This window comes from Aythya fuligula, chromosome 15 (assembly GCF_009819795.1).
Source record: "Aythya fuligula isolate bAytFul2 chromosome 15, bAytFul2.pri, whole genome shotgun sequence".
NCBI lineage: Eukaryota > Metazoa > Chordata > Aves > Anseriformes > Anatidae > Aythya > Aythya fuligula.
The window spans coordinates 3,234,102-3,258,628 of record NC_045573.1 but is presented as its reverse complement, the minus strand read 5'-3'; the positions used below and the strand labels follow the sequence as shown (position 1 = coordinate 3,258,628).

The following is a 24,527-nucleotide window of genomic DNA, read 5'->3' as shown; positions in this document are numbered from 1 at the left end:
GCAAGCACTTCAGCACAGGACGTCCTCATGGGGGTTATAATCTGGACCCCGGGGACACGCAGGGTGAGCACCCTGGTCTCTGCCTGGCCCCTTGCTGTGCCCCAAGGGCGTGGGGATGTGTGAAACTGCCTGCAGCAATAAGGGCAGGGACCTGCTCCTGCCTTTACATCTTTTTACCAAAAGGAACAGAAACGCAACCAGAATGACTGCTAGCACCATCTTCTGAAACGATTTGTAAATCTGGAAACTTCTGAGCTCCCCTGTGGCCGAGGGGCAGTTTCTGCCATGCTGTGTGTAATTTCTGACGTCTCTGTTTGGCGTCCTGGCATCATCCCGAAAGCAGGTTTTGATGTGTCACACTCCCCTAGGCAGCAGAAGGAGAGAGGCCTCTCTGGGAGAGCTTTAAGCACCGCTTCCACCAGCACCAGCTGGGACACATGGCACTGGAAGGGATTTTGTCCCCACAAGGAGCCATTCGTCCCATCCTACGTGGCCGCAGCGTGCCCCGTGCCCGTGGGCTGGGGAGAGGGAAGGGGTTTGATGAGGGGCAGGAGCGAGGCATCGCTGGGAGCCCTGAGCAGCAGCAATGTCCTGAACAATTTGAAATTTTAAATATTAGCTTGCTAAAAAGCATTTAGTTGTTAGCAGCCCTTTGCTGACCGAGAGGCTCGTGGGCGACCGCATCCCTCTGCGGAGCGCAGCTGTTTCCTGTGCGGGCGGCTGGTGCCGGTGCCAAGGGGCCCAAAACAATTAAAAGCCATCACTGCCCGGCACGGTGCCAGCCTCCACGTGCCTGGAAGCCGCCTCTGGCCTTGGCTGGGGCTGCTGCGATGCTGCCTTTTGAAGCCCAACTCTGATTTTGGTATAGAAATGCTGCTGCGCTCTGACGGGGATCTGTCTCTGTGCCTCTTGTCCTTGGGAGCGCACGGCAATCGGGGGTTTTGTGTGTCCATCCGTCTGTCCCGCTGCTGCCTGAAGCAGCAATTTCCATTCTAGCTCTGGCTGTGAGCTGGATCCCAGTTTGTGCAGCGTGGGTGAAGCCCTCCCAGCCTCACAAAGTAAAGGATAAATCTGCTCTGCGCAGGGCTGCGGCCCTTCTAGCCCTGCTGTTCAATTAACGCCGCTATGAAATTAAACAATTCCCTTCTCTTGAGCTGGCTGAAGATGATCCCTGGGGCACAGCGAGGCTCAGGCCTGTGCTCTCCTCCAATGCTTTTTGGAGACTTTTTGTCCCCAAAGAGAAGACCCCCAGGCAGGGGGTCTCTCTTTTTTTTTTTTTTTTAAGCAAAATCCCTGCCCAGTGGCTGAGCTCCCTGCCCGGGATGCCCCACCACGGCACCCAAACTCCTGAAACCTCCACCCAAAGCGTGAAGCGACCATTTCATCCCCAAGGAGCCCCTCTGCTCCCTGCCAGCTCTCTGGAAACATCCCCGCAGCCCTGGCACAAGCAAACCCCTCGCCCCCAGCCCCTTTGCAGCCCCTCCACGGGCACAACTCACGCTTGGCTCTGGCTCGGTGGCTACTCCCCCTCGGCTCCTGCCATCGCACTGCGCTCTCCGAGCCCGCGCATTGCTGGGGAGGTTTATTATTAGAGGTAGATTTGATTAATGCCTGGGCCATGCGTTTCCTGGGGCTTCCCCTTATCCCTCCGATGCAAATCGGCCGCTCGCAGCGCACTGCATTGGTTCCAGGGCTGCCGGGGGAGCGGGGGGCATGCAGGGAGGGGATGTGCCGGTCCTGGTGGCCACGTCGCAGCAGGGAGAGCTCCCAGCTGGGTGTCTGGCTCTGCAGCACCTGCCCTTTCATCACCCACCACCAGCAGGAGGTTTTCTTCTGCAGAGAAAGCAGCTGCCCTGGGGCAGGCGAGGGTCACTTTTTTTTCCCAGTTTTGCCGAGAAAAGGAGCAGCTCCGGCTGAGCAAAAGGCTGTGCGGTGCTGCTGGCCTGCCTGGCTCCTGCTCAACATCTTGAGAGCATCTCGTGGCTCCCAACAGCACGCTGGAAATGATATTTTCTGTTTCACTTATCCCTCAGGGGCAGGAGGGTTGCAGGAGGGCTGAGCTGCCCAGCGTGGGCACCGCAGGTCGCGGCCAGGCTTGGTGCTGCTGGCAGTGGGTGCAGGAAGCCTCAACAACACAGCCCGGGTGGCACGGGGCAAAGGGCCACCACTGCGCTGCTGGCAGCCTCCAGGGATACAGCTAAACAGTTATTTTTAGGGCTCACCTCACCCTGAAAACGGGGCTTTGGTCAGCAGAGCAGGGAAGGAGTGGAGCTGCGGGGCCCCTCGCTGAGCTGGCACGGGAGGGAGCGGGCTGCTGGCACCGAGCCCCAGCCCCGTGCCCCCACAGCGACCCGTGGCACCTCAAAAAACAACAAACCAGACTGGGCAGCTACTGGTTTTGCCCCCTTTTCCCCTGCTGCATTCACTCCTGGTGGTTTTTCCCCCTTATCCACGCGGCCGGGAAGGTGCGAGGGCACCGCGAGTGCGGTGGGACGGTGACTCAGCTCAGCCCCGGGGACGTTTTCTGCAGAAGCAGCCGGAGGGGGAAGGAAGAAGCAATGCCTGAGACTTTCTATAAACATCAGTGGGGCAGTGTCAAGGTTTTTCCGCTCAGTTAAAAAAACTCCGGCTCTGTACTCGCCCCGGTGTCACTCTGTCACTCACCCCACCGCGGCAGCCCCAGGGGGAAGCAGAGCCCAGGCCTCGTTCGCCTGCAGGATGAAGGAAATCGTGATTTTTGGGGTCTGCCTGCAGTGCTCGAGCACGGTGCGATGAGGGCCTGGAGCTACGGCCCCAGCCCTGCCCGCCGGCTCTCGGGGTTTTGCAGGGGAAACCTGCCCCCGTAAATAGCAGCGGGGGACTTGCAGTTTCCACCCTCGCTTGCCCTCAAGAGGGAAGTGAGAAGCACTTTGGGGGCGGTTTGTCCCTCCTCGCTGAGCAGAGACCAAGCCCTAAAGCTCAGCTCTAAAATCCTCCGGGGGTGCTGCGGCTGCGCCCCCGTCACCCGGCCGGGCACCGCGAGTGCCCCGAGTGGCATCGCACCTCCGAGGCTGCCGCGTGGCTCTGAAGGGCCTCCAAATTCAGCCCCCTGCCTGCTGCTTTCTTGCCACGGGTGCCTTACCCCTCTCCTGGGTTAAATCCTGCCCCTGCTGTGTGGTGCCGGAGGGAGAGCATCCTACGGCCGCTCCCCGTGCACCCTCCCAGCGTGGCTCCGGGTCCTTCAGCACCCACCTGCAGACGGCTCCAGCAGTGCCCGGGTCCATTCTGGGGACATGGAGCCCAGTTTTGTCTCACCAAAAAAATGGTTTTATTCCTCCGGGCTCGTGCCCCGGTGCTGCTGCTGCAGGGAGCACGGGCACGCAGTGTGAACAGCGTTCGGCTCCCAGCCTTTTTGGGGCAGCCTCGCCTTCCCGCTGGTGCTCGCAGCAGCTTTCCCGGGATATTTTCCTTCCAGCCTTCTCTCGGCCCCCTTCTGATTTGTGAAACCTCAGCCAAGGCATTTGCTTGCACGTGTGCTCCCTTTGGGACCCCAAAAGAGGGGCCGTGAGGGGGGGGGAAGGGGAAGAGGAGCCGTTTTGGGTTGAAACCGTGAGGCCGGGCTGAGCACAGCTGGCTGCTGGGGACTCATTTCTCTCACCCTAATTCCCCGTGGACGCCTGATCTCGAGCGTGCTGGGGTCGGGATGCACCCAATGACCCCCGCTGCCCGACCATCGCGCATCCCACTGCCTCCTGCCGTGCCTCGCAGCAGCTGCTCTGTGATTGAATCCCCCAATTTTGGGGTACGGGTAAGCCCAGCGGCAGAGCTGCACCCATCCCATCCCCATAAAATAAAATAATAAAATAAAATAAAATAAAATAAAATAAAATAAAATAAAATAAAAATAAAATATAAAATAATAAAATAAAATAAATATAAAATAAATTTGCCACCAGGGCTTGTGCCCATGTCCCCAGGATGCCACCGCCAGCGAGTGCCAGCCCCCTGCTGCCACCCCCGGCTGGGCGCAACCGGGAGCCGAGGGGGGGGGGCAAAATTTAGGGCCGGGGGGGGCACAACCGAGGGATGCGGCCCCCTCTGCCCCATTTCTGCAGCCGGGGGGGCGCAGAGAAGCAGGGCCCGGCTTTTCGTGGCTCTGCCCAGGAGGTGGCAGCCTCGGCTCGCCCAGCCCGGCTGGGTGCTGGGTGCTGGGTGCTGGGTGCTGGGGGCTCTTTTTGCAGCCCACCCCTCCCTCCAGCTCCTGCTCTGCCCGGATAGGGGCTCGGCAGCACCTGAGCATCCTTTTTCACCAGCCCCACACACAATTTGGGGTTCGGACAGCCCCTGACCAGCCCATGTTGCTCCGTTCCCTGCGTTGCACCCTGGCCTTACCCTGCCACCCCGCCTTGGCGCATCGCCCCAAGGGTGCTCAGCACCCATCGGGGGCCAGGCGCTGCTGCAGCCCCCATGCTGGGGGGTCTGGGGGGGTCTGGTGGCTGGGCAAAGATGCCAAAAAGCCGCCTTGCCCAAAGCTGGTGTGGATCAGGGAAGGAAAATGTTGTGAAAACCAGGCTGTGCTCGAGGCCAGCGCCCCAAATCCGGCACCTGCTGGGGCGCAGGGCTGGCACCGAGAGTAAAACACCGCCAGTGCCTGCCACGGGGAGGGAGAGGACGGCATCGGTGCATGTGGGAAGCAGATAGGGGAGATGAGTCAAAGAACAACCTTCGGACGGAGCAGCTGATGTGAAAAACGCAGGATTTTCACCCCGTCACCACCTCTGACATCGCCCCTGCTCCAGATTACGCACGGCGCTCACGCCTGGCCCGGGCTCTCCCGCTGCCAACCTGCTCCACCAAGGCTGGATCTCCACGGGGACCCCAACCCGGGGCTGGGTTTTGTCAGGCCGAGGTTTTTTTTTTTCTCTTGGGACCCTTGCAGGACCAGGCTTGCAGGCTGCCGGAGGAGCCGTGCTGTTAATTTTTAGCGCTGCGAAACCCTGGGGAAATTCCAGCGGGCTGGAGGGCGGCCAGTGGGAGTCTAAACGTGTAAAAAGGGGATAAAAGGGCTGACCCTGGGAATTAGAGACCAGGTAGGCTGATGGCAGTCCCTGGGCAAATTATGGGCTGGGTAATTGGGGATCCTGTCAGCCAAAAATTAGAAGCTAAAAATATAATTAAGGTCGTTAGCTCGGTTTCATGGATGGCAGCTCCTGTCAAGTGAGTCGGCTCTGCTTTTTTGGCATCACTCTGGGCTGGCTGATAAAGCTAATTGCGTCGCTGCGTTATAATGGGTTTCTCCCGAGTATTTAATTTCCAGCCAGGCGACGTTGCCATTTGGAAAACCTGCATTATGTGGAGTCACCGGAGCAGACACCCGACGGCTGCGGCGGCGAGGGGCTGGCGGCGGGCAGGAGGGTGGGGGGATATAGGGGGGGACCTCACGGGGTGATCCCGGCCAGAGAAGGCTGGGGGAGGCACACATGGGGACAAAAGGGCCGGATTTTTCTCCCCCGTAAAGCACAGCGAGGTCTGATGGCAGGAAGCAGCCGTGATAGCTCGGCTGGGAGCACAATTAACATTTGGCCCAATTTTAGCAGGGTATGAACTCGCAGGCATGGGAGGCTGTGGGTGAGAGGAAATCTCTGCTTGGTGGGACAGGATTTAGGGCAGCTCCTGGGGCTAGCTCAGGCCCGTGTGTGTGTGTGTGTGAGCACCCAGTGAAGCAGAGGGCTGCCCTGGACCCTCTGCGGGATCTTTCCCAGCTGCTGCCTCCTCTCTGGGCTGCAGTGGCTGCAGCTGAGCACAGTGTTTCTTCCAGAGGGTGATTTGGGTCTTTTTGGGGCAAGAAGATGGCATTGGGGCAGCCCAGGGGGTCTCCTCCCTCCATCAGGCTGTTTGTCTGCCCCATATTTCTAACCTGTAGGTTCCCCCTCGCCACCAGAAGCATTGGGGCATGGGGACACCCGAGCCCCTGGCCCCATCCAGCCCCCCATGGCTGGGCAGGAGCAGGGGAACCCCATGCCCTGCTTGGCACGGGGCAGGAGAAGGGAAACCCTCACAGGCGCCAGCCGGTCCCAGCCTGGATCCAGCAGGGATCCCAGGGCTTTAAACACCAAATCCTCCCCTCTCCCCTGGGCATCCGTCCGTCTGGCTCCAGCGTAATGACGGCGAGGTGGAGGCACAGGGAGACGAAACGACTCGCCCGAGGTCACGCGAGGAGCGATGGCCACACAGGGGGAGCACCCAAGCATCCTCCTCCTGCCCCGGCAGCGCCCGGCCCTGCAGGAAGAAACATCCCATAAAAGTTTTCCTACAAAATGGGGTGGCTCCTGGGGTCCTATGTGGCACAGCCACACATCCCATGTCCCCATCCTGGTGATGTCCTCGCGGGTGGAGGTAGCTGCTTGTGGGGAGCACGCGATCGGGAGCGGGTGCTGCTTTGTGGTGGGATTTTTGGTGCCACCAAACCCTTTTTCTGGGGCAGGAGGGGTCGGTGGTGCCCTTCCCATGCCGGGGCCGGTGCAGCCAGCCCCGGTGACTAACACCTCCTGGTTTTCAGCTTGTTTACCTGGCGCTGGGGCTTCGCTTGGGATCGCTGACTCACCGCAGCACCTTCCCCTTCTGCCACCGCAGCTCCCTGACGAATACTTTCCATTTTCCCATTATTTTAATTGCCCTACTTGGAGAAAACTGCTCCGGACCGGCTCTGGGCTGCTACGCACAGCCGGGCATCCCCACAGCGGGGGCGTTGGGGACGGGATTGGGGGGCTGCCCATCACAGCAGCATGCACGGGAGCACTTGGTGCCTCCGGCCGTGCCGGGACCTGCCGGCACAGGGGGGCACGTGCAAGGAGTCGAGTTTTTTGGCAGCCCCGCTCGCTGCACCCATCCACGGCAGCAGGCGGGCGGCCGGCGGCAGCGCACGGACGCTGGCTCCTGCCTGGCTGAATGCAGCTCGACAGGTTTATGGAGAGGCTCGTCCCGTTTGGCTGGATTTTTGGGAAGGCTGGAGCCAGCCCCGGCACCAGCCGCTTCCCCACGAGTGCTGCCGGCCCCGGCGCCAGGTCGCGGCCCCGAGCCGTGGCACCACTCGGGGAGGGGATGCTGGCACCGTGGCTCTGCCTGGTGTGTCGTGGCAGCACCCTTGGGCACCCAGGGGAGGGACACACACCCCACAGAGTCCCCCGAGCATCAGTTGGGGGTGCAGAGGTCCCCCCGTGATCCTCTCCCCCAGCCCCGTAGCCAAAAGTCTCCGGGGAGCATTGCCATGGGTGTGCTGGGGGTCGAACCGCTGGTCTGGGAGGTGCTGGGGAATAATTCAGGAACATCAGGGGATGGGGGGACAGAAAAACAGGGAATTGGGGCAGGAAAATGAAATCCAAAGGGGTGTCCTGTGGTCATGTGGATGGTGGGTGTTGGGTCCACGGTGATGGCATCAGGGACTGCAAATCCCCAAAGAGAAACACCCTCCTTGCCTGGAGGAGGGCCACATCGCTTTTAGGGCTTTAGGGTCAAGAGAAAGGTGAGAAATCCACCCCAAAGCAGCAAGGCACAGGGCTGGGAGCTGGGAGCATCACACGAACGGGGCTAATAGGGTGGACGATATGGGGTTGGGGGGCACACGGCGGTGCTACCGCTCCCCGTGGGCAACCCCAAACCTTCCCCATCCCGTCCCCACAGCGGCACGTCGCGCCGTGTGTGCTCCGAGTGGCAGGAGGGCTGAGGGATGATTAAAGAGGCCTTTGATGAAGGCAAAAAAATTAATAAACAAGCTCGCAACCCTGCCGGCCTCTATTTACCGGCGGGTGCCGGCGCGGCGAGGCCGCCGAGGCCTGGTGCCACATCAAACGCTGGGGCAGCGCCTGGCTGAGGGGACGGCGGCCTCGCCTCCCACGGGTTTTTTTCCTGGTCCCTATGGGGCCGTGAGGAGGTCGGCGGGGCCGATCCTAAAAGCAGGGCCCCGTCCGGTGCCAGCGGGGGCTGTGGGGGCCATCCTGAGGGACACAAGGGTCGGGGTGTGGTGTGGAGGTGCCGCTTGGCACGCTCGCCCCGTCGCCTTGTGGGGTTGGCGTTGCCACATCTCCATCCCTGATGGTGCCCCCCCCAGCACGCCCGGTGTCCCCAAATGTCCCTGCTGGCCCCCCGGGATCAAGGCTGGCACCCAACCATGGTACCCGTGGGTCCCTCGGCCTCCCCCTTATCGCCCTGCCGGTTCCTTATCGCCCTGCTGGGCAAACAGGAGCTCCCCACGGGCCCCAGGGTGGTGGCACGGGGCGGGGGAGGCACCCCTGTCCCTGTTTGTCCCCCCCCACCATGGGGCCAGGCGGGTGGGGACCCCTCTGCGTGCCCACCTGGATGGGGTCAGGGTTACCACAGTGGTGTTTTTGCTGTGGGGGGTGGCACCTGGGGGCTGGGGTGTGCCCCCCCCCCAATTTGGGGGGGTATTTTGGGGGGGTCAGCCCCTTGCTGCTCACATTTCATGGCTGAGGGGGTGCTGGGCTGTGCGTAGGGGTGTATGGGAGGGTCCCAATGCATGGAACGGTGCCGGGGGGGCTGTGCAATGCTGGGGGGGGCTTGTGCATGGTGTGGGGGGGTCGTGCATGGTATGGGGGAGTCGTGTATGGTATGGGGGGGTAATTTATAGTGGGGGGGGTCTTGCATGGTGGGAGGGGGTTGTGTATGGTATGGGGGGGTCGTGCATGGTACTGGGGGGTCATGCATGGTGTGGGGGGGTCGTGCATGGGATGGGAGGGGTCATGCATGGTGCGGGGGTTCCGTGCATGGTATTGGGAGGGTCGTGCATGGTGTGGGGGGGTCGTGTATGGTAGAGGGGGAGTCCTGTATGGTATGGGGGGGGGTCGTGCATGGTGTGGGGGACCTCGGTGCACGCCGGGGGGGCTGTGCACGGTGTGGGGGCTGTGCTCGGTGTGGGTGCTTTGCAGGGTGCAGGGGGGGCATGCATAGAGCGGGGGGGGGCCCATCCCAGCGCCCCCCCCCCCCCGGCCCCGCCCCCAGCTGTCAGCACCGCCCGCCGCGCGCCCTCCCTTCTCCTTGCACCCCATTGGCCGCAGCGCCCTATTGTTACCAACCTCCTCCCACCACCATTGGCCACAACGCACGTCCATCTCCACCCACGCCCCGCCCCTCCCTCCCGAGCCCGCCAGCTGGGCGCTTCGCAGCCCGCGCCTCCAGGCCACGCCCACCTCCCTCTAAACCACGCCCGCCTCCCCTTTAGGCCACGCCCCCTTAATCCCCGCCCCGCGGGCGGGGGCTGGGCGGCCGTGCGCGCTCCCGCTGCGCGCTCCCGCCCCGCGGTGCTGCGCGCTGCCCGCCGAGGGGGCGGCCGCCGCGCCTGGCTCCCGTTTTTCCACCGATTTTTTTTTTTTTTTTTTGTAATTTCGATTTTCGGGGGGACAATTTCTCATTTTTCTTTTTTTCCTTTTTTTTATTTTTCATTTTTTTTTTTCCGTTTTTTTTTTTCTGTTTTTTTCCTTTTTTTTTTTTTTTGCCTATTTTTTTTTTAAACTCCCCCCAAATTCTTTTTGGCGCCCCCCCTCCAAAAAAAAATATATATTTATATAAATCCGGCCATGGGCTCGGTGCTGGCAGCAGTGGCCAGGGGGCGGCCGGCGGGGGGGCGCTGATTTAAAGGGGGGGGGGGGGGGGGTCGGGGGCGCGCAGAGCGGGGGGGGGCGCGCGCACCATGGCCGCCAAGGACAACCCGTGCAGGAAGTTCCAGGCCAACATCTTCAACAAGAGCAAGTGCCAGAACTGCTTCAAGCCCCGCGAGTCCCACCTGCTCAACGACGAGGACCTCAACCAGGTGGGGGCCGACCCCAAAAGCCACGCTTTTCGCCCCAAAAACCGCCCCGCGCTGCTCGGTGCCCAACCGCCCCGCTTGGTTCTGTGGGTTGGGACCCGATGTGGGGTCTTTTAGGGTGGTGGGGGGGTCCTGTAGGTGGTGGTGGGGTGCTATGGGTGCTTTCCGGGTGGTGGCGGCACCCATGGGTGCCCCCCAGGTGGCCCCAGGCTCCCAGGGGTGCTGTAGGGTCCCGTCGGTGCTTCCCGGCCCTATGGGTGCTGTGGGTTTCTGCTGGCCCCGCTGTTGGCAGAGGGACCCGTGGGTTCTCTGGGGGTCTCAGGGGGTGCCCGCTGGCCCCATGGATAGCGTGGGGTCCCATGGGTGCTGCCGCTCCTGTTGGTGATGGGTTGTTATGGGTCCCATGGGACGCCTGCTGACCCCATGGGTAGCAACGGGGCCCATGGATCCCTGGTCCTATAGGGTGTCCAGGGGTCCCATAGGGTGCCTGCAGGCCCTATGCATACCTGGGTGTCCCACGGGACACCCAGCACCCCACAGGCACCCACCGGTCCCCCGTCCCACCCCAGTGCCCCTCTCCCTTTGGGGTCACGGGTACATGGGGGCGACCCCTGCCCCTATTGGGGTGTGGGGTGGGTGGCAGCAGCTAGGGGGGATCCTATGGGTGCTATCGGGAGATGCCCAAAGTCATGGGGAACAAAAACTCATCTAGAACCCAACCAGCCCCCCCGGGGTGCCGTGGGCACAGCCCCCCGGCCCTATAGCACCCCATATTTCCCGGGGAGGGGAGCGGAAGGCGATCGCCGCCTGTTCCTGGGCAGGCTGGGGCGGGAATGGGCCTTCCTCCTCCTTCCCCTCCTCTTCCTCCTGGCAGGCCTCACGCAGCCCCCCCCCATGACCCCTTTCTGGCCCACCCGGCACCCAACACCACAAGGATTTGGGGTGAGGGGGTGTTAGGGGGGACACGACACCGCTCTCCCCCTTTTTCTCCCCCCAATGCGGAAAGGTGCTGGGATTGGGGGGGCTGCCACCGCCGCCGATCCTATTATGGCAATGAGATCAGACATATTGCTTGGGGTGTGTGTGTGTGTGTGTGGGGTGTGTGTGTGTGTGTGTGTGGGGGGGTGAGCGGGACATAATGAAATCTGAGGGCTAATATGGAAAAAATGTAACTGGAAAAAATGCCGTGGTGTGTGCGGGAAGGGGCGGGCGGGGAGCGTCGCCGCCGTGCCCAGACAAAGGAGCCGGCCTGGAGGGTGCTGAGGCTGAGCCCCCCCCCAAAAAAAAAAAGAAAAAAAGGGTCCGGTTGACCCCCTGGTGCTGCCCCGTGTAGGGTTTCGCCGCCTCTTGGATGCGATAATGTTAAATATATTTTTTTTTTAGGGGGTCAAAGTGCCGGCTGTGTAGGGCCCGATGGCACCGGGGGGCTCGAGGTGGTTTGAGGAGACCCCTCGGGGGCTTTGTTCCCCTGGGGGCTGTGGTGGGGGCTGACCCCTGACAGCCCCCACAGGGATGGACGGGGTCGCCCCAAACCCCGCAGGCAGGATTGGGGCCTGGGGCTCTGCTTGTGGGGGGGGAGAACACCTCGATCCCATACGGCTGCTCCCTTGCGGCCCCGGGGAAGCCTGCAGAGAAGATGGAGGCTCCGGCAGCGGGTGGTGCACGCACACCCTCCCTCCCCGTGTCCTCCCTCCACCAGGACCCCCGGGGTGCACCCCTTGGGCTAACAGTTCGTTTCCCGGCCCCGGATCGTCTTTTATTATCGTTACGGGGTTTTATTTATTTATTAAAAGAAGCCCGGTTTGGGGAGGGGGCGTCCCGTGCGGAGGGGCCGCGGCGGGGCTCACCCGGAGCCGGGCTGGAAAAGTCCTTTTGAGTCATCTGACCTTTCCGCTTGGCTGGCAGGAAAGGTGAAGGTACTTCGCACTTACGCACTCGTGTCCCTTTTGGCTTTTTATCCTATAAAAAATCCCTGCGGGGGTGTCGGGAGCCGCCCCTCCGGCTTCCTGGGTGCTCCGGGGCTCCGGGACCTGCTCCCCTGTGCCAAGTGTCCCAAATGTTTGGTGGTGGCGCTGGCTTTGGGAACAAAACCCGGAGCGGGGCCGGGGGCGATCCGGCCCCAAACATCGGGATTAACGAGCTGCAGCTCCCTAATGGTAATCGGACTTAGCGCGTCCAACTTCAAAGGGCTGCGTGGATGCTAAGTCCCAAATCCCGGGAGCTCTCCGTTCACGAGTTGTTTTCGTGTGCGGCCGTGCTGCTGGGGGGGGTCAGCACGATTTGGGGTGGCTGCGTGCGGTCCTGTCACCTTCTTGGGTCCTACTGGGGCTGCAGGTGACGCGTCCTTGGCCCCCAAACCTTGTTGAAGCCTCCGGGGCGCCCTGGTGGCACGGAAAAAAACTGGGTCAGGCATTTCATCCGCTTCTTCCCCGGGGAATATCTGCTGCTGCGTGCGCCCCGGTGTGGGTGCTCGGTGCCCTGCCGATGCGTGGTGCTGCTGGCAGGATCCGGCCCCTGCCCGGCCGGGACGTGGAGCATCAGCGGGGTTTGGGGTGCTGCTCAAGTGCCACCCATCGCCAGCTCCCCTCGTGCTGCCCCATTCCCAGCGACGGAGAAATTCCCTTTTGGTGGGAATTCCCTTTTTCCTGGCAAGTTGCGCCCAGACCCTTGTAACCTCCTGGCAACCCCTTGTGTGGATCTGCCTGCCTGGGTAGGATGGATGTTTTTTTGGGGTTCCTGGTGACCTTTTTCCATCGCCAGTCTAGAGCCTGGCCCCATCGATGGGAGCCCCAAGGAAAGCAGCCGGGACTTGGCAGGGCTGTGGGGGGATGAATATAGGACCAGGCGTATGTGAGCGTCCCTGCATTTGGGTCGTAGGGAAAACGAAGCCCCCCCAAAACAGGAACAGGCTGGGAATTAACCTCCAAATTACGCCTGGCCTGAATTGGAAGAAGAGCAGGGCGTGAAGCAGTTGCTTTTAATTTTCTCCATGCGTGCGCTCTCTCGGGGCATGGGGACTGGCACAGATAGAGGAATTTGAGGACGCCTTCCCAGCTACCAGTGTCTTCTTTCTTTCCTTTTTTTTTTTTTTTGTGTGTGTTGTGAGATCGTGGCACGGATGCCCGAAGGACCACCCAGTTAGAAAATGGTGCTGCAGACTTTCCCACCGCCTCCTCCTGCCCTGGCCCGTGGTGCCCCGGCAGCGAATTTGGTTATTTCCATTTTCCTTTTGGACCTTATCCCTTTCCTCCCGTCCTAAACAGCCCCGAGGCTGGCGACTGGTGGCCTTAGGTGCAGCGGGTGAATCCCCGGTGCCGGCCACCTCGCCCCGAGCATCGTCCCTGTAGCTGAGCCCTTTGCCCCAGCGCCCCGAGCTTTGCTGTGGGGTGTTGCGTTGCCCTTAGGGTCACGGAAGAAGAGGGCTTGCGTCCAGCCACGGCTGAAGCAGAAGGCTGGGGAGCTGCCTGTGGGATGTGCCGACCCTACAGCAACTCCGCTTCGTGCCATGCAGCACCGCCGGCCTTAAAGAGAGTGGGAAACCAAAGGGGTTTTGGGGTGGTTTGCCCTGATGGGGTTGGGTTGGGGTCATATCCCGGTGCTGTAAGGGCAGCAGAGGTGAGGGGTTGTGTCCAGGGCACGCTTTTGCCATCCCCCTCCTGCTCCTGGGGGGGCGGAGGAGAAGCCCCCTCTTTGCTGGAAAGCAGCCCCCGCGCGTGCATTGCCGGCTGCTTGTATCATGCTGCAAAAATCCGCCGTTAATCGACTAATTATTAGGGCCAAACAGGGGGGAGATTCTCTGCAAATGTCAAACCCGCCTCCCCCGGTCGCTGCAGCAAGCAGGAATTCGGGACCGGGGGGACGCGTCCCGGTGTCCCTGGGTGGCTGCCCCTCGTGGGCCACATCCCAGCCTTGGGGAGCACTGTGCAAGCTGGGGAGGACTTGGGAGGGATATAGGGTTGGGTTTAGGGCCGGCTTTGGGTGCTCTTGACCCCCTTTGTGGCCCTGGGGATGGACACGGCGGTGCCCAGCGCTGCTTGCGGCCCCTTCGCGTGCTTCTGTGCTGCTGCGTGGCGCCGCACCTTATCTGCTCCGGCACCCGAGGAAGCGATAAATCCCCTCGCCGGCACTCTGGAGAGATGTTGTGGCTTCTCCAGGGCGCCGGGGGAGCTCCGTCGTGGGTGGGAGGTGGCTCCGAGCCTGCTCGCTGCGGGGACACTGCGCTCTGGGAGCGGGATCGGGGCTCGCAGGACCCTTGCCTTCTCTCCTCTGCTCCTGTTTCGCTGCCCCTTGATAAATTGCCTGTGCAAACTGCAGCCAGCCTCCCCAAAATCTTGCTTTGACTGGGGTCAGGGCTCAGGGATTGGCACGAAGGCTGAATTCAGCCTTTCCCTTCCTGCTTCTCCAGTCGATCGGTCCCACTGCCCACGCAGCTCTCTGCCCGGGCAGCGCCCGGCTTTGGGGTCAGCTCTGGGCAGCCCGGCCTGGTTTGGCCTCGTCCCACATGGGTGGTTAAAGCCTGGCCCCGCTGATTTGCAGCTTTGGCCACGGGCGGGCTGTGCAAATGGGATTTTTGTGGCAGAGGTGGCCGCACGGTGCTGGCCCTGCTCGCCCGGGGCACGACAAGCGTCGGGGTTTGGCCCCATGTCCCCTGCACGTCGCCAAGTGGCAAGTGGCAAAGGGGAAATACTGCTTGAACAAGGGAACCCAGATGTGAGCAGCTTCACTGCCGGGGCCGTGCTGCACCTTCCTGGCCCTCGGGGTGGTTGTTGGAGTGTGGATTGGGGTTGGAGTGTGGATTGGGGGCGCTGCTGGGGTCGCTGGCTGGGTGCTGCAGGGCTCCGCGGGCCGTGCTGGGAGCACGCCGAGCATGAAACGATCGCTGCCTGTTCCTAGAAGCTGTGCTCGGGAAGCCTGCTTGGTTTTCTGACCCCGTTCCCACCCCGAACACCTTCCCCATTCCTGCGGGGTGACGGCCGCCCCAGTGACGCTCTCCGGTGCTCAGAGGTGTGCAGAACCCGAGAGCGGGGCTGAAACCGCCCGGATTTCCTCTTTCGAGGTTGCAGGCACGCTGCTGGCGGTGATATTTTCCTAGGGCTTTGCCAAAAAAACGCGTCCCTGGTTCGGGAGGTGGCACGCAGGGGGTGCTGACCCTGGGAGCTGCGACCCAGAGGTGCACGGGGAGCAGCAGGGGGGTTCCCCTTTGGTGAATATCGGGGCTAAGCCCCAAAAGGTGGCAGGATGTGAGTTACCGTGAGCTCAAACACAGCCAGGGCCAGGCTGGGGCTGTTATTTTCTCGCAGAGCTGCTCAAAACCACGGGGCTGACCCCCAGGTGCAGGGCTCCGGGCGCTGAGCATCGTCGCGGGCAGAGGTTACAGCTCTCCAGCAACGGTCCTTTTTTTTTTTTTATTATTATTATTTTTTAATTTTCCCCTTCCCACTCAATTGCCGAGCCTGAACAAAACCAGCCCTGCCTCCACCCGAGACAGGCTGATTACGTCTGCCAGCAGCCTAAACAGATTATCCCTCCCGCCACGCGCTCGGAGCCAGGAGGCTTCTCCCGGCGATGGCTTCGGGTTTCCCTCGATGCACCCCGGGGTGGGTCGGGACCGGCTGCCGGGACCCCATCCCCACCCTGCCCGCTGTCCCCGCACCCCGATGGGCACCCGGGTGCTTTGCCATGGGGCTGGCCACAAAGGGAGACTTGGTTTTCGGTCCCCAGCTCACGGGGTTGCTTCTTCCTCCTGGAAGGTGGCTCCTGGCGTTTGGAGGAGATGTTTTTTTGGGGAAATGTGTGTGGTTTTATGGGTTGAGGCTCACGGCACGTGTGCACGGGGCAGGGACACCACTGCAGGCACAAATCCAGCCAAATGGGCATGCTGTTTGGTGTCACAGCCCCCGTTTGGCCCCGTAACCCCCTGCTCCACGTGCTGGCACGCTCCAACAACCCCTCCTGCCCGTTGGAAGCGGGTTACCTCGCCTCCTCCACCCCGTTGCCCGGGGGTCCCTGCGTCACCCCGCTCTTTGAGAGGCTCCGAGCAGCTCCCCGCGCCCATCAAACCCAACCCCAGGCTGCTGGGAGCTGTGCCGGCGGGGCGAGAGGGGCGCCTGGGCAGCGTCAGCTTGACAGCCTGCTGTAAACCGAGCTGGGGCCGCTTCCTTCTCCGCTTCCTCCCGCTCCTCCTGCTGCCAGCTCCGGCCCGGCACACCTCTGGGTGCGATCCGTGGATGGACAGACGGACAGACAGACGTGGTGACACCTGAGAGGTGAGGGGGGCACTCAAAGCACCGTCCCTACCTGGGCAGCTTGCCCTGGATCGGAGGAACCTGGGTGTTCCCCGGAGGTGCCACCAGAAGCTGCGCAGGGACAGCACCACGGGGGTGCTGCGGGGCTCCGACCTGGCCATACACCCACCCTGGTGGTGCCCTTGCCACGCACACACACACACAAATCACTTCTTTTCCAGGCTGCACGTTCCTCTCCGGGGCAGCTTCGGCACCTCCCGTGCCGGGTGGCGGCGGGCGTTCGGCTTCGTCACCGCGAGCCGTGCCGGAGGAACCGGCTCTCCTCTTCCTGCCCCACCCCGGGAGTGGATGCGCCGTGGTGCCGTCAGCGCCTGCCCTCTGCTCGGCTCCGTGCTGCGGCTCGCCGACCCGCCGGGTGCTGCTTTTGGGGGAAAACAGAGCAACCCCGGCACCCTGCGAGGCTGCTGCCTGCGGTAAAGCAGCCGGGAGCTCCCCATCCGACAGCCCGCGAGATCCCGGGGGGCATCCCGGGAATCCCAGCCTCCTTCTTCCATCTCTCAGCACGAGGTCGGACGGATCAGCTTGGCCGGGAGAAGTTCTTGCTGCGAGTCGTGCTCGGTGCTGGGCGTTGTTTCCTCCTTTTCCTGAGCTCCGGAGGAAGCCGGAGGCTCCTGGCACGGCACCGCTCCCACGGCGGCATCGAGCAGGTTTATTCCAAGCAGGGCAGGCTCCATGCAGGTGCGATGGGTTTATTTCAGGCTTTCTCTCCTCGTTTCGGTCGTCTCCTTTTCATTTAGGCTCATCCCTCTCTGGGCATTGCCTTTTAGCAGTGGCTTGTGTTGGTTTGGCTTTAAAAAGCGCTGCCGAGCGCTCGTCTGCGGGGAGACGGAACCGGGCTGCCCACGCCGGCTGCCTCTAATTCCTACCTTTCAGCTATTTTGGTTTCAATATCCGCAATTGGACGCTTCTGCTGGAATAAGTATAGTCCTGGGGTGCTTTTTTATCACGCCGGTGAAGAAACGACCGCGCTCTGTGTTAAGGTCGTGTATTTCAGGTGCTGGGCGCTTTGTACGCAGCCGGCTGAGCCAAAATTGGAGAGTTTTAAGGCAAAAAGGATGCCTGCTGAGGGGCAGGTAGGGCAGGGCGGCAGGCCTGGGTGGAGGCTGCTCGCTGCTGGCCTTGGTGGAGGTGGTTCAGGATTGCTTCATCCCCAGGTGTCAGGCGTGGGCGTGCTGGGGGTGCCGTGCCGTGTACGGGGTTTGGTACGGGGGTTTGTGCACGGGGCTGAGTTTTTTGGGGTTTGGCTGTGCCCAGGGGCATGGAGAGAAAGGTCGGGGCGAGGAGGAGGGCTGTGCCCTGGTGGTTTGGCTCCCGGTGGCATCGCCACCTCAGGTTCCTCGGCGTGGCGGCGCTGGGCATCGGGGACGCCGCGTCCTGCCTCCGCTGTCATCCTCTTCCTCGTTCCCGACGGCGAAGGGCGCACGTGATACCTCCCAAACCACCTTGGGGGCTTGGCTCAGGGGCTCACCTCGGGCGCTTCCCGTGGTAATTTGGAGACCCCTCGCCCGTGCGCCCCGTTTCCGTAAGAGCGGGGTCGCCTGGATTAACGTGGGATTTCACAATTCTGCTTCTCCCCGGGAGCGCAAGAGGCGTTGAGGAAAAGCCACCGCAAGCCCGGGCCGCGTGGGCGGACGCAGCCACAGCCCGGCACGTCGGGGAGCGGCCGTGACAGTCCCAGAGCCCCCGCTCCAAAGTCCTGGCGTGGGCACGGGCTCGGCGGCGTCACCAGCACCCCGGGGTGGGGACGTGCCGGGGGAGCTCCACACGGGGCCGGGGACCATGGGGACCACGGGCGAGCAGGGCTCCGGCACCCAGGTGAGCAGGGCGGGGGGCACTGGGGGTCCCCAGACCCCGTTAGGTGCCCATCGGGTGCTGCCCTGCACCAGCAAAGCCCCCCCTGGATTTTGGGGCCAGGTGGGTGCCGCGGGACGGAGCAGGGGAGCCTCTGCCAAAATTTGGACCCCCTCGAAAAGAGAGGGGGGAGGTGGCTGTGCTCAACCCGTGTTTTCCCAGCTGTCGGGAGAGCAGCACCTAAAGCCCATACGTCCCGCGGCGGAGGGGGGTGAGAGATTTTTGTTATTCCTTCCCGCTTTATAAACAGTAAAACGACTCCTCCGGTTCGCTTCCAGTTTGCTTACTCAGTGCTTCATGCGTTTGACAGTTTTTGGTGCATAGGCAGTTTTCTTCTATTGTTTGCAGGGATTTTTCCAGAGGGGAAACTTTTCTTTCTTTTCTTTTTCTTTTTCTTTTTCTTTTTTTTTTTTTTTTAACATTACAAAACCACAGAAACTGGCAGGAGGAATCTAGGGGAGGTACTGAATTGGAAACAGTCTTAAGATTTCAGGAGTAAAAAAAAAAAAAAAAGAAAAAGAAAAGATTAACCAAGTCGTTTCGAGGGGTGCTGGGAACACAAATTCCCTCTGCTGTGTGGATGGCCGTGGACAGCTCGTGGTGGGAAGCAGCATCCTCAGACCGGGGGGGGGATCCTGAAGCTGAATGTGCCCCGGGTTTCCTCCCTCCTGGCCTCTCCCCGGAGCCGGTGTGGCAATGCCGGGCTGCTCTTGCGCTAGGAATTGGCCCCAGCCCTTGCCAGGAATGGGGCTGGCTCAGGTCCCGTAGGAGGAGCGGTGCCCGCGGGACGCTGCGGGGGCTGCCGTGCCCCCTCCCCGTGCCTGGTGCCCGTCCCCATCTCACCATCCCGTTGATCCAGGGGGGGCACCACGGGCGCAGCATCCACGCCAGCTCACGGATGGCTCCTCACCAAAACCGCTGGTGGAAAGAGCCTTTTTTTTTTCCCTCCCCCAGCTGATAAATGGCAGTGCTGTGCTGCATTTCTTTCCGGGTATTTTTTCCCTTTCTGCCTGTGGCTGAGCGAGCCGTGTTCCCCCCCCCAGGCTCTGACCTTCCTGCCCGCTCGGCTCTCGGCCGGGGAGGGGGGGTGCCGGGTCTGGCCGCGCGCTGGATCGCCGCCAGCGCCGCCTGGTTTTTCCTCTGTTAATTAATAAAAGGAAAAGGGCGAGCTCTCCCTCGGAGCACGTGTGGTTTTTTTTATTTTTCTGCCGGGCAGGGGCACACTGCGGACGGCCAGGGGGGCTGCGGGTGAGGATGGGCTCTGCAGCCTGAAGCTCGGTGCTCTGCAGCCAGGTTGCTGGTTGTGGCGTGGATTTTTGTCTTTGCAAACCCGCATCTCAGTCTCACACACACCACGAGTTGCCATCGAGCCTCCAAAAAGTCATCCTGGGCTGAATTTGCCCGTGGTCAGGAGCCGGAGCTCGTGAAGCCACCTCCTCCCCGGCCACATCTTTACACAGGCTCCTGCGCTCCCCTCCCACGTGCCCCCCGGTGCCGATGCCCCCCGTGCGGCTCCAGCTGACGCTTTTCTGCTGTTTCTTTGCAGGCCAAACCCATTTATGGTGGCTGGCTGCTGCTGGCCCCCGAAGGAACGGACTTTGACAACCCCGTCCATCGCTCCCGGGTAAGCACAACCCCACGGGGTGGGTGCGGGCAGCCCTGGGGGTGACGCAGGCTCCTGGACCCCTCTGTCACGTGCCCAAAAGGCTCTCGGTGCTGCTAGCCATAATAAAACCTCTTCCCTGTGTTAGGTTTTGACCTCAGCCCGGGTTATGTGCCATTATTTGGAGTCACAGCTGGTGGCAGGCCTGTTTGTTGCACACCGTGGGGACGTGGGACTTTGTTTCCCCCCCTCCAGGAGCAGAGATCCTTGGCAGTTTTGCTTGTCCCCGAGCACCTTGGACTTTGCCCGACGGGCTGAGAAAAGCGAGATAAGAATTGCTGCACTGGGGCTATGAATCTGGGACTTTTTTTTTTTTATATATATTATTATTATTTATTATTTCAGCCTGCTCAACCAGTTTCTGCTCTGGGCTGAAAACAGCCTGGCACCCGCACAAAAAGGCAGATTTCCAGCCAGATCAGCTCTCCAATCTGGTGTGCCGTGCGGCTGCACAAACAGCGAGGCCGGGGATGGGGCTGCTGGGGGCGTTTGGCACAGCACCCTGCCCGCCGCTGGTCATTTTTCTGCACAATTAACCCAGGTGGCTCGGGGTCAGCCCCAGTGAAGGGTGGAGTGGGGTTACCAGGTGGGGAAGCCGCCCCAAAACATCCTCTTCTTGGGTGCCCCCAGAGCCAGGCAGCGAATGCGCAGCGAGCGATGCGCTCTGCACCCCAAATGTGCTGTGTGGGACACCGTGGGGGTGAGCACAAACCCTGCTGCAATTCGTCACCAATTCAGGATTCAGGGCCAATCCCTGCATCTCTGGGGGCTCCTCTTTGCTTTTTTGGCAACTGCTTCTCTTTGCAGCCCTGTGCTCGGAGGCACCGGGGTGCGTGCCCCGCTGTCACGCGTTCCCTTGGCTCCGGGGGGGATTTCGGTGCCTTTTTTCCATCTCCGTGGGTGGGAATAACCCTCCTCTCTGCCTTCTCTTGCAGAAATGGCAGCGCCGCTTCTTCATCCTCTACGAGCACGGGCTGCTGCGCTACGCCCTCGACGAGATGGTGAGTGCTGCCCGGCAAACCCGGGGGCATCGCTGGTGGCGGTGGCGCTCCCGGTGCGTGGCACGGGGACGTCCCTGTCGTCCCCTGGAGCTTTGTGGCCAAGCCCAGGCATTGCAGGGTGCTGGAGAAAACTCGTTTTTGGTGTAAACCAGCAGTGGGAGCGTGCTGCTGGCAGATCTGGTGCAGGTGGGGCGTCATCTGGCTCGGCGTGCTGTCCCCAGGGTGCCCCACGCCTCCTTCCTGTCCCATTCCTCGGTGCTCGCTGGGGTTTGGTGGCAGAGAATCGTCTCGGCTGTGTTTGGAAGGAGACAGTGATGCCCGTGGAAAGTAGGTCAGCTGGAACACCTTCCCTGGGAACAGCATCCCTGCGAAAAGAGAGGTTGGGGAAGGAAGGAAAGAAAGAAATTCTCCCGTCTGTTGCAAGCCCCCAGCGGGATCAGCCCTGCCGTGCCCACCCTGGGCACCGTGGGGCACGGAGGGTGCGTGGAGCAGAGCGAGAGCCCTGTTCGTGTGTGTTTGTTTGTTTGTAGGGTTTGCTGGGGTCGCTCCAAGTCCCGTGAATAATTTAAATGCCTCGGATGGGAGGCGTGGAGGCTCTCGGTAGGGTTTGAGCGTTGCAGCAACCTGGCCGGGTGCTGGGCCGGTGTTTCGGATCGTGCTACCAAAGAAAGGCAGCGTGCAGCTGGCTGCTGTGGGGCAATGCCCTGATAACGAGGAGGAGGCATGGAAGGGTGTTGGGAAATGTCGTGTTTATGTTGTTTTTTTTTTTTTTTGCTGCTTTGCATCCCAGGGAGGGTGACCTGCCCCAGGCACCGCTGCGCTGGGGCAGGAGCAGACAGGCAGCGCCCCAGCCCCGTGCCCTGTCCTTTGGGTCTTGTGTCCCCACGCCCAGGGGGCACGCAGAGGGCTGGGGGAGCATCCTGCAGGTCTCTGACACCCCTTGGGCTGGCAGGGAAGGGAAAAAGTGGAAAAAACAACAAAAAGAGAGCACGAGAGGAGCGTTACCTCTCCGTACAGAGATGCTCTCCTGCACCGGCCCGTGGCACGGTGCCGCTGCAGCCCACCGGGGCTCCCCACCTCCTCCACCACCAAGGAGGAGCAACGGGGCCGGGGCTTTGCACAGGATAATTTTGGCTTTTTGCACAGGGAGGGATCTGCCCTGCAGCCCTGTCACAGGGGCGATTTACTGGTGTGCTCCCCGGGGGTGCTCCTGGAAGCCGGGTGGGGGTCCCACGGAGGGGGCGGCCGCCGCAGCGCACCGGGAGCCGGGCAGCAGCTGGCCGGAGACCTCCCAGGCAGCCGGGCGAGCGGGTGGAATTGCTCTGCCCTGAACCTGTTAGACATTAATTTTTGCGGCTTTGGCAATTTCTGCTCTTATTAAAAGGCGGGGAGGAGGGGAGGAAGGCGTGGGATCGGGAGGGGAGCCCACGGGCTGGCGGCAGTGGCGGAGACGCCGGGCTGAGGTACCCACGGGCAGCCCCGGCCTCTTCTTCTTCCTCCCCCAGCCCCGAGCGGCGTGTTCGTCACCAAAGGGCACATCTGTTTGCAAGCTGGGGTCAGCAGCTAATGAGCTGCTGCCCTGAAAGCGGGCTGGGAGGGGACCAAGGGCCGTAGTTGGCAGCGAGGCCAGAGCCAGGCCTCCGGGCACGGCGCTGCGGCGGTTCTCACGGCTCGCTGCCGGGCCGGTGGAAAACTCTGGGCACGGTCCAAGCGGCCGCAGCCTCCTCCTTGCCCCAGGAGCCCGAAATTCTGCCCGAATCCCATCGGTGGGATGGGGCGTGCGGGCGGGGAAGGCACCGAGTTTGGAAGCGGAGAGGTCTCCGGAGGAGCCTGGTTTGGCACCGCATTCCTCGGCTGAGCCGCTGGCCGGGCTGTTGGCTTTTTTTTTTTTTTTTAATTTATTTATTTTTTCCTTTTTTTTTTTTTTTTGTTTCCCTTTCCTTTTACAGTTGGAAGCCACACGCTGCTCTGTGCTGGTTTTATGACCAAGTGGTTGTAAGGCACCTGCAAAAAGCAGCTGGCCCCGAGCACCCCCGCTCCCTGCAGGGCTCCTCGGGACCCCCGAGGGGGGCGAAGCAGCTCGTGGTGTCCCCTTCCCCTCCACCCCAGTTCCCAGTGAGCAGGGAGCGTGCCAGCGGGGCTGTTCCCAGCTCTGCTGAGCCCTGGGTAAGCCGAGCCTGCTCAGACGTGCACAAATTCCTCGCTCCCAAACAAACGGCAGCGGATACGGAGGCCGCCCACCCCTCCTGCTGCCCTCCCTGCAGCTGCTGGGGGGCTCGGCCACCCGATTCCTTGGGGGTCCCGTGCCCGTGACAAGCCACCAGTATCACCCCTTGGCTTCCTTGTCCCGTTCTGTAGAGCTCCGTGTGGGATGGGTGGTGTAGAGGGGCTGATATTTCCCCCCGCAGCAGCTGATGGGTGATGAACCCACTCCCATGTTGAGTTTTGGGAAGGGAGAGGAGCACAGCAGTGCCACGAGCCGTCCCATCCTTGTTGCTCCCAGGAGATGCATTCCCCAGTTTCCCCATTGTTAGATATTTCCCCATGGTTGGTTTGAGGCTAAAACGTGGTTTAAAAATAATAATAATAAAAAAATAAGCTAAGCCAGATGCATCCAGAGACTTGTTTCGGAGGTGGAACAGTTGCCCAGGAGGAGCGTAGACCTTTGGTGCTTTATCCTCTCCGGTTTCAGATATCCCAATGCCCTCAGCCTGTGGGGAAGCAGCCAGCTGGGAGGCATTGCCCTGCTGCTCGGGGATGAGGGAGAACCTGTGCCAGGATGGGGAGAGAATCCTCTCCCTGCAGCCCCATCCCGGCACGATTCTTCCAGGGGGGAGATGCCGGAGATGCCACTTTGTGCTGTGCAAGGGCTCAGCCCGCCTGGTAAAACACCCCGTGGGCTCTGCGCTGCTGCTTGCAGCAGGAGAGCAGCTCAGCACCGTGATGCTGGGGGTGATTTGGGGAAATTTTGGCTGAAGCAAGGGAGCTGCCACAAAAACAGCGCCGGGGTAGGGGGACGGAGCCGGAGAGCGGACGGCATCCGGGCTGCGGGGTGGTGGCGAGCGCAGGCAGATCGCGGAGCGGTCGCCTCCTTTTGTTGTGCTTGCTGCTGCCTATAATTAGCTGCCGAGGTTATAAATAGAGCCCTGCTGCATGGGAACGCCGCGGATGCTGTGGATGGGGCTCGTGGGGACCGGGAGCGCTCTCCTTTCCCCCCACCTGCCTGGGGATGGATCCTGCCCCATGGCGTTGGGTCAGAGGAAAAGGCCTGCGCGGCCACATGGAACCATCCCGGGCTCCTAACGCAGGAAATCGGCCTGTTTGTGGTGGTGTGAGCCTAAATAGGATGGAGCCAACGTCTCTGCTCCAGCCTGGGGTGGGCTGGGTGGTGGGGGAGGAGATGGGAGTGGGGAGGGGACGGTCAGGAGAGCGCCGGCATCGCCGGGTGGGTGCGTAAATGGAAGGAGAGCGGCCAGCTTGGAAACAGGAGGTCTGGCACCACGCAGAGGGCTGCTGGGGTCACACCTGGAGCCCCACACAGCCCCCTGGCCCTTGAAGCCAGGATGGAGGGGCTGGGAAATGGTTAAAGGAGGAAAAACAGCGGCTGGCAGGGGATCCGAGCGAGGGAGGGATGCGCGCGCGTGGATGCCGTGGTGCGGAGCCGCGTGTGGTTATTATTTCCCAATCGACCCCCCCTCCAAATTCCTCGTCCTTCAGCAGAAAGGGGCAGATTTGAAGATTGTCACCCTCAGCAGATCTGCGCCGTGCTAATTCTCATCGTGGCTCCCTCCTTTGTCATCTGCATTGTTGCAAGAAGCCAAGAATCTGCGTGTGTGTGTGTGTGTGTGTTTTTCTTCTCCCCTCCTCTTTAGATCAAAGCAGTTTACTTCAGTCTTGGCACGGGATGC

The 24,527-nt window shown here is 61.6% G+C and overlaps 1 protein-coding gene across 8 annotated transcripts in view; it reads left to right on the top strand.

The window, feature by feature from the left end:
- The first annotated feature begins 9,667 nt into the window (after window positions 1-9,667).
- MPRIP (myosin phosphatase Rho interacting protein) overlaps window positions 9,668-24,527 on the top strand; it is a 72,889-nt gene continuing 58,029 nt past the window's right edge. For all 8 annotated transcript variants that reach the window (XM_032198051.1, XM_032198049.1, XM_032198050.1 and 5 more), the window contains exons 1-3: window positions 9,668-9,802; window positions 19,502-19,579; window positions 20,554-20,619. In XM_032198051.1, coding sequence (XP_032053942.1) covers window positions 9,683-9,802; window positions 19,502-19,579; window positions 20,554-20,619 — 264 coding nt within the window. In that variant the 5' untranslated portion in view covers window positions 9,668-9,682. The remainder of the gene's footprint in view (window positions 9,803-19,501; window positions 19,580-20,553; window positions 20,620-24,527) is intronic.